Source organism: Coccinella septempunctata, chromosome 8 (genome assembly GCF_907165205.1).
Source record: "Coccinella septempunctata chromosome 8, icCocSept1.1, whole genome shotgun sequence".
Lineage (NCBI taxonomy): Eukaryota > Metazoa > Arthropoda > Insecta > Coleoptera > Coccinellidae > Coccinella > Coccinella septempunctata.
The window spans coordinates 19,336,808-19,346,509 of record NC_058196.1 but is presented as its reverse complement, the minus strand read 5'-3'; the positions used below and the strand labels follow the sequence as shown (position 1 = coordinate 19,346,509).

The following is a 9,702-nucleotide window of genomic DNA, read 5'->3' as shown; positions in this document are numbered from 1 at the left end:
GAATTTGTTTTACTAATGTCGAAGAGGAACGTGAAGAAAATGTCCTTATTGTCCTTGTTAGTACGAATACTGTGAAAGATTGCCAAGCAAGTGGTGGTAATTTACGAAGGACACCCACATTCTCAACAGAAGAAAAGATTTTGTTGCTAACTATAGTATGATTTGTGACACCAAATTGAAAATTAAAAAACACTGATGATGGCATTACAATAAAGGCAAAAGAAAAGGCTTGGTATTCAGTAATGAATTCATTCAATTTTCAAAATCCATCAAACATGGGAAGTTCTCTGCATCCAGTTCAACAAATTATTTTAGGTTAGAATCCCGCCCTTAAATACCTAAGTGGTCATTAGAGGAGCGCTTAAATTTAAGGCACAGATTACAGAGTAATCTGTGATTTAAGGCTAGCTTTAGCCATTCAAATGTCACTTAACAGTTGGTGCAACGTAATTTATAAGTTAAGGGTTCATTTTGAGAGACACTTAACACTAAGTGCGTTTGGTGCAAACGGGTCTAAATAACTTAAAACACCACTGTCTGTTTTAACTTCAATTATGGATTTTCATCAAGTAACCGCCACATCAATTCAAGATTTGTAATACTAACCTATCCTGCATCACCGGATAGCTTCCTGGAACAACTAGCTGTCCAGAACTTCGTAGATCTGTTTAGAAATATTGATACTCCGCAGACCCTGCGGTTGGCCCGAGCCAGGACTTCGAATAACGCCCTGGCTTATGCAGTAGAATTTGAAGCTGTCAAACAGAAGATAGAGCAAGGTGATTCTTCAAATTTTGGCGATTTCTTCAGGCATGAGAATGTGTTTTATTTTTTTAACCGGAAACGGTGCCTCGTACAGCAAAAAGTCAGGAGACCGAATTTGCTCCAAATTAAATAAGGATTTAAATAGTAATTTTAATTGTCGGAAAAACCAGTGGCGTATCATTTTTTTATCTGAAAATATTCATTCTCGCTGCAGTACGGACGCCAATGGTAGAATAAAAAAGAAATGATATTATTGAAAAAGTGCTCCTTGACGCTCAAAACCTATTTCTCAAATTTCATAAAAATATTTCAAGCAGAGTGAGAGTTAAATACAAAACATTTTTTTTTCTATAATTTCAACAGCCCGTATCTCGGGGAGGAAACATTTCTCGACATATGTTTATATGACAAAGTAGGGCTTATTTTTGATGTAGTATACGTGGTTAAAATTTCTTGGTTACGATCTAGACCACCCTGTATAATAACTATCTTTTCCTAAGATCTTCAATTGATTTTTCCAAATCATTGATGAATACCTACCTAATCTTTTATGATATATTTGATGCATTCATGTTAATATAATATAATTGAAAATATTTTCGAATCAATATAATTTTACACTTCTAGTGAAAATAAAAGTAGTTCCATTGACAAAATGAAAAATTTATTCAAATCATGATTTTATGTTTCAAAATAGAACGCATGTTCGATGTACTGCGATCGCTTTTAAATGTCACGTCTCCCAGCTATGTCATCAGTTTGAAATGTATCTTTATTTCTATTATGTTGCATCATGGATCCGAACACCACACATTTTACAAATTTCCAAGCACTCTTAATTGGGGCGAGGAGGAAATTCGAGGAAAAATGGAAACAGCCGTTTGTGGAAAGGGGAAAATTGGACGATTTCAAACTTGTTCAGACCCTAGGAACTGGATCATTCGGCAGAGTTATGCTAGTGAAATTGAAGAAGGATGATAGTCCTTACGCGTTGAAGATGCTGGAAAAAGCTCATGTAGTAAAAACTAAGCAAGTTAAACACACTTTATCGGAAATTCGGACTATGGATGCTTTTGATTTTCCGTTTCTAATAAAGTTGGAGTATTTCTTCAAAGATAATGTTTATTTGTGCTTGGTTATGCCTTTTATAAATGGAGGGGAGATGTTTTCGCATTTGCGACAACAGAAGAGGTTTTCTGAGGAGTTAACTCGCTTCTATGCAGCTCAAGTTATTCTAGCCTTCGAATATATACACTTTCTGGGCATTATTTATAGAGATTTAAAGCCTGAAAATATATTGATTGATTGCATAGGGTATCTCAAATTAACCGACTACGGTTTCTGTAAAAAAGTTGACGACCAGAGGACCTATACTCTTTGTGGTGAGAATTGATTTTACATATTAATTTTTTGTTGTTATGGCAACATATGTTTTTTCATTGTGAGATGTGTTTCCTTGTACCCATTTTAATACCAGAGGAGGCCAATTTCACGTATATTGAATTGACTTGTTACTACTTAACAGATTACTGTCACAACCGTCTTTATTTCCGTGCTTGAGAAGGCTAAAGATGAATTTAATTCTCAATGTTGTTTTTTTTTTAAATCGGAACGCAGAAATAAGCTATCAAATGAAAGGCTATTATGAATTTAGCCTTGCGGCTTTCACACTCCTCCCAGAGGAACATTCACTTATCCCAGATATATCAGATATCAAGAGGATTGAGCTGTGTTGGAGCCCTTTCCAGGTTTTCGCCGGGTTCGTAGTGGTGGTCGGGTCCGGCTCTCTTTTACTTTTTAATTTCTGCTCTTTAACTTCAGTCTCTTTAGTTAGTTTACGCTCCGTACTTTTCTGCGATTGGACTTTAGTTGTTCAACAAATTTATAAATAATTTTGTGTTGCGAGTATTAGTGCTCTTAAGAATTAATTTTCAGTTTTCGTTTGTTTTCCGCGAGTGCCTGAAATAAAGGAGGTAGGTCCCCGTCTTTACCGTTCAGTTTCTTAATTAGACCTACAACGGTTACTTCTTTGACACTGCTGTACTGTATTGCTTTCTGTTATATTTTATCGTACTTTACCCTGTTTCGCGAGTCTGACTTTTTCTTTCGTTATCAGTCATGGCGCGTAATCCCTTGGGGTACTGAAGGGAAAGTCCCGTCAACCCCCCCTGTCCGCGTTCCGCGTCATAAGTGTTGAATCCGAAATCTCTTCTTTTCTATCAGTCATGGCGCTTAAGCCCTTGGGGTAGAGAATAAGAGATACCGCTCGTCGTCAGTGAAATCCCGTAGTTGCGCTAAAAATAGACCTTTTCTTCGCTATCAGTCATGGAGCGTTAGCCTTTGGGGTAGCGAGTAAAAATCTCGAGTAGATCCGCCCTGGTTGCGTTTCTTTCATTTCTGGAGAAATACAATTAATTACATCCCGATACCGTATAGCAAGTCATTTCACTTCGCGAGGTCATCCTTAGTATCCATTTCGTCAGTTCTGGTTGGCGCATTTTATTTAATAACCTTTGATTTTTCACTGTACCCGGTATAAACTTTATATAATGCTCGTGACCGGATAGAATTTCCCGAATGTATGTTTGCTGATAGATTCGCTCCTATTTCATACCTACTCATATCTCCGTTGTACATATAATCAGTTTCCGAAGGTGTGAATAAACTAGTACATAATTTGATTTTGACTAATTCGTTATCGCTACCACCCTAGATAACAGCGAACTCTGTCTCTGACTAGCAGCTACTCTGGTAGGTTTGCTATTCTTTCTAGCGAAAAGAATAGCTGGCGCTCGAGATAAGTTTTCTCCGAGGTAACCACGTTACAAAAAATGGCTCCCTGCTGTCGGTTGGATTCCTGATCCACCCGCACTTCCTGTCGAAGCAGACGATGTTCCTCTGTATTCCCTATGTACTTGCGTACAGTTCTCGCGTTCCCAGCAGTACCGCCTTCCGCATGACTTGATAGATATTTTCGTCCAACTGAAGTTTCCTCAAGTTCTCTGGTTCTCTTCTTTTTGGTAATCAGGCCTGTAGATGAAATGACAATTGGGATGGTCTTGATCTCTTTTAACTTCCACTGTCTCCTGGTTTGTTCCTCTAGATCTCTGTATTTTGAAATTTTTTCGGTCCTCTATCTAGAAGATTGTTATTATTTGGAATCGCTACGTCGATGAGTGCTCATCATCCTTATTGAGCAATATGAGATCTGGTCTATTAAATATATGAGTTATTTTCCGGTCTGTGAGAACCGTACGATCCCAGTAGAGCTTGTGATGTTCATTTTCCAATACAGCATCCGGATGGTGATCCATTTATGATTCAGCAGAAACGCAGAAAGCTCAAAAATGAAATGCTCATCTTGTTTGGAGCGAAAGAAACTTCAATAATATAAATGTACTTGAATAAGATCTTCCCATGAACATTTACTAAGACGAAATCGCTTTTTGGAGCATTGGCTTTCAATACTCACAAAGATATTGAAATCAATCCAATACACCTGTGAACTTTTGATTCATTTTAACGTTACGAATCGATAGGTTGCAAAATCACCCCTATAATCATAATGTTCTTCTAAAGAATTGAGTTATTACCATGCAATGGGTTTGGAATTTGAGTATTGGCACCCATATGTAGATACTCCTAATTTCATAATGAAATGGAATCTGATCCATAATATTGATTTTTCAAGGAACCCCTGAATACTTGGCACCCGAAATAATCCTCAGTCAAGGTTATAACAAATCGGTAGATTGGTGGGCTCTTGGAATTCTAATTTTCGAGATGGCAGCTGGATATCCCCCGTTTTATGCCAGAGACCCGATGAAAATTTATGAAAAAATTGTTTCTGGAAAATATATCCCGGCTAATCATTTCTCGAAAAGTTTGAAGGATCTCATTCAGAATATTTTACAGGTAGATAGAACTAAGAGGTGAGTTTGACGCTTTAACCAATAACATAATTCAAGACATTGTAGATTGTAGAAGTTTTTTTCACACAGCTACTTTAATGCTGAGTATATTTTGCCCCCCTCATTGCTGTATCCCGTTACCGAGAATAAATCTTCAAAAAGACTCAAAAACAAAACTATCGGTGCAATCAAACTTATACTTTCTTAGGGCTTGCGACTGTGTGCCCTCCTGTGACTGAAGAGACCCAACCGTGACCTACAGATCCTTCCACACTTCGGGCATGTATAGTCACCAACCAGATCTGGCCGCCGCTGTATTATTCTCGAGTATTCGTTGTAACTGTGGACCAAAGACCTGCACTGTGATCTGTCTAACGCTAGTTGTTCCCAGTTATGATTGGCATTAACGGATTTTAGGGATTGATGCATTATATCCTTAAACCGCCTGTACTGGACTACTGGCTTCTGAGCTCCCTCTGTGAATTCGCCATACAAAGCTATTTTGGGGTGTCTTGTGTCTTTCATTCTCAGAATGTGGCTGTTCCATCTGAGTCGAGCGGGGAAAAGACCATCAGTCAGAGCAAAAATGTATGAGCGCGCTCGCGCTCATGCATTTATACGGCGCGCGGAATTTTCAATGGTCTGACTGACGGTCTTTCCCCCGCTAGACACGCAGCTGACGGTCATTTTTATATTTCCATATATGTAAGGAATCATATGGAGGTGTTTTCATTCGGGATGAAATCACTTGATTTTCAAATTTTTTTCCCAAGTTCACCCGCTCGACTGACGTATTTTCCACCCTCCGCCGATCGGCTGACTTCACTATTATGTTTCTAATTAACATCAATATTACATATAGAAAATTGCATTTTTTCCCAAGTTGCGCCGCCTCCCACGCCCGCATCCACCGCTACTTGACCAGCTGACGGTCAGTTTCGTCATTTGCAATGTGACTACAACATACAGTATTAAATTCAGCCGGGATGAAATTCCTTGGAAAAAAAGCCCCTGCCTCCCGGATTATTATATTGATATGAATATTATGATTCTTAAAATGACCTCCTACTGTTGAATTATACATATGGCTTATGAATCTGTCTTCGCTTTAAATTGCTCGGAATGAATATATTGCCTTTTCAGATTTGGCATTTTAAAAAATGGAGCGAAAGATGTCAAGCAACATGTTTTTTTCAAAGATATTATTTGGGATACAATTTATTATAAGACGATGGCACCACCATATCTCGTTAATATAACGGATGGAGACGACACAACTCATTTCGATAAATTCACGGAGGTGCCTTTAAAAAAATGTTCCAAAAATTTATTTGCTGCAGAATTTTCCAAGATAGAAGCAAAGGCTGGAGCTGTTTCTTTCGAAGAGAACTGATTTTTGAAGTAGAAATATTATAGGTGGAAACTGAAAAATTATATGGCGATTTCGTCCGAATTTTAATGATATATTGCTATCATGCAAAATCTTAACGTTTCACAGCTGCTAAAGGCAAGACATAACATCTATTCATCCGATAATATATCACATTATTTTCTTTTGCAGGTATGGAGTATTAAAGGACGGATCCAAAGATGTGAAAGCTCACAATTTCTTCAAGGGATTCGAATGGGACCCCCTTCTTCAAAAAAAACTCAAACCTCCATTCGTTCCCGAAGTGCAAGGAGCAGGAGACGCCACCAATTTCGATTTCTACGAAGAGACACCGGTTAAGACTTCCTCCAAAGTTTTATATCCCAAAGAATTTGATAAGATTGAAATATAATTTTATTTATACCTTGTTTTAATATACATTTACAAGTTCTGTATTACAATTATTGTTTTGAAAATTTTATTCAAAAGTCAATGTTTCGTCTGTATTTCCAGAATACATCAGACAAGCCCTGTACATCATTTCACTTGTCAGCGTAAGTTTGATTTTGGGAAGTCAAAATTTCAAAGCGAAAAACTGATTAAATATATATATATATATATATATATATATATATATATATATATATATATGTATGTAAATCGTCAAGTCTGGGGTACTTTTCAGTCGCTAAATGGTCAGTTTGGAGACATTTGTCAACTTTGGGGTCGGCCCTCAAACTTTTCTCCTGGGAGTTGGTTAGTTTGGAGACCTGACCCCAAACTTTTTCAGAAATTGTTTAGATGGTTAGTTTGGGGACGTGACTCCAAACTTCTTTAAAAAATGTATATAAAATGAATTTTCGATAATAAATTCGTTCCGAGACAAGTGGAAGCATCTCTCCTGAGCGTATTGTTACCGTATTCTTTCGAATTATTCTACAAAGTGAATCTGTTGAACAATTTTGTACAGTTAAACGACCAAATTGAAAGAGTCTTCGAAATATTTTTATCCCCAAACTGTTCATAAAATAACTAAAAACAAGCTCAAACCTCACTACTTACACAACAGAAAATGTTATGAAGTACAAGTTCAATGACCAATAATGATTTAATGATCAATAATAATGTACGAAATCAGATTGATAGGGTTCGTGAAGAAATTTATCCTATATCCACTTCAAGAAATTCATATTATGATGGTTTACATGGTTAACTTGATATTACCATAACAAAAATTTTTTTTCTCTGAACATTTTGCTGATTCGTCAGTTATCGACAATTGAGGGTGAAATATACTAGAATCAGGGTACATGATACATCTAATTACTATCTGAAATATGTAGATATTTCATTGTTCTCTCATTGCCAGGCAACAATTGTTCCAACTGATTTGCTCCTGACGAATTGGTGAAGAATTTACCAGAGGTATTTCCATCATTTAATAAATGAAATCCCCAAACTGGCCGAAACGAAAAACGTCCTCAAACTTTACGATTCACACACATATAAATTTGTAGACCAAGATTCAAGGTTTCTACAATGAATTTATTAATTGAATATAATAAATACTTTCACCATATTTTATAATATATTGAAAAACACAAATATATTTCGAATAATTATAGTCATAACACGACGTAGAGATTAACATGACGGCCTCATTGTGAATGCTCTTATTCTCCAGAAATAAAACCTGTTTCTGACTGAAATATTTTTGTCTCAAACTGGCCATACCATAACGAAAAACGTCCTCAAATATTACGATTTAAACACATGTGAAGAAAATATTGCATGTTTCAGCGTTTCTCTGGTACAATTTGTCCTGTTACGTGATCTGAGAGTTTTTATGTTTGAAGTTCGCGTTTTTTGTCATAATTGTGAAGATCGAATTCAATTCATAGAATTCCGTTATCGATCTGAGAAATCTGGATTGAAGGCTGAAAATATTGTTTCTTTGATATTTGACGGCTATATCGACAATAGGTACTGCTTTGTATTTTTGTAAATTAAAGTTTGATATTCAGCAGAGAGACGCATTTGAGAATTTAATTTATCCTCACTGAATAGAAACTCATTTTAAACATATACATTTGGAGTCCATGATTATAGGGCCCAAACACTCAATTAATTAAATGAATTTTCAAGATGAGAATAAGGTTCTGTAAATTCGGTATCTTATTCTTCAGATGATTTTATGATACAAAGATACCATGGACTATGGGTTTCTTGCGCATTGTTCCTGAAATAGAGGCTGTTGAAATTCAAAACAAAAATTGGTTTTTCGGAAATATTTTCAATACACTGTTTTCATTTGAGTTTTGGTAGGTTATGAGTACGCATTAAAACACATTTTTTCAAATTTCAAACTATTCCTCATATTCCTCAGAGGCGACCGTACAGACTTCTTTCCGAATAAATTTGGTAAAAAAATGGTACGACAATGCTTTTTTTCAAATTTGAAATTATTCTCGTAATTATCCGATTAATCCACAGTCAGAATGGTTTCTTGAGTTTTTCACCTGAAATAAATACTTTCTGAGATGAAAATAAAAGCAATTTCATCAGATAGCTACGAAATTCTGCAATTACTTATCTCATGTACACCGACATTGGAGATAACTTCTGATTTTACAATTTTCTGTATTTGAACACCCTGTATTTCAGAAACAATATCCATAGCGTCTTTGTAGCATAAAATCATCTAAGGAATAGGATCCCGAATTCACAGAACCTTATTCTGAAACACCCTGTATATTTCATTGAACTCATTAGTTCAAAAATTTTCCTTCTGTTGTAGACCTTTGACAAGATTTGTCATTCGCCGAAGGTGTCCCCAAAAATATAGAGCAATCACTTCCCTACTGTATAACCAGTCCTTGAATTACCAAATTTATTTCTGAAAAATCTGAACGATTTATAAGTTTTCAATCACTTTTCATGGATTAGTTATGAAAAATATTAAAAACAGTTCTTTTCAGAAACTTTGACTTCATTTGATATACACTTCCGGTATTATCGAAAGACTGAATCTTTTTAACCTCTCTGTATAAAATACGAAAAGATCAAATGTATCTAAGTATACAGGGTAATTTCTGACCAATGATCCATCGGGCAGGTGGTAATAGGGAATCATATGAGGAGTCAGAAATGGGCACTCAAACATCCAATTTCTGAGATACTTGGTGTTTTCTGACCATCACAGTATATTCAAACCTCTATAATTTCCAAACTATTGAATATATTTGTCTTTAAAGACCGTTTACAACAGTCGAAAATTCTCTAGATAATTACTAGTGAATTCATGAACCGTGAATTATCTGCAGTTACATACGTACTTTCAGTAGAATTCACTATTCAGTTGCATACTTTCTGCCAAAATTCTCTAAAGAAGGACCGTACTCTATTATAAACATTTTACGCCCATATATCAAAACATAACTCTGTACGCGAAGAATTTTTTTCTGTCAGTTTCGTGAAGACAAGAAAAAATGCTATAGAAATCAATGATGAATTCGAAACTAACATATTCGTGAAAACGAGAAGAAATGATTCGGCAACAATGTATTCAATTAGCACATTTTTTTAATTAGACATCAGACACACGTTTCGGAAAATTCATTCATAGACGAAAAATTCATATTTGAATTGAACTTCTAA

At 35.8% G+C, this 9,702-nt stretch overlaps 1 protein-coding gene across 2 annotated transcripts; it reads left to right on the top strand.

The window, feature by feature from the left end:
• The first annotated feature begins 1,481 nt into the window (after positions 1 to 1,481).
• LOC123319410 (cAMP-dependent protein kinase catalytic subunit 1-like) lies at positions 1,482 to 6,496 on the top strand. Of its 2 annotated transcripts, XR_006538472.1 has the most exons (4): positions 1,482 to 2,147; positions 4,457 to 4,697; positions 5,820 to 6,183; positions 6,238 to 6,315. XR_006538472.1 is itself a non-coding variant. In XM_044906349.1 (3 exons), the coding sequence occupies exons 1-3, from the start codon at positions 1,559 to 1,561 to the stop codon at positions 6,455 to 6,457; spliced, it is 1,050 nt and encodes a 349-aa protein (XP_044762284.1). In that variant the 5' UTR covers positions 1,482 to 1,558; the 3' UTR covers positions 6,458 to 6,496. The 2 variants fall into 2 exon arrangements, 1 of the variants encoding a protein (XP_044762284.1); XM_044906349.1 differs by lacking the exon at positions 5,820 to 6,183 and having other exon boundaries at positions 6,238 to 6,496.
• Positions 6,497 to 9,702: the final 3,206 nt, after the last annotated feature.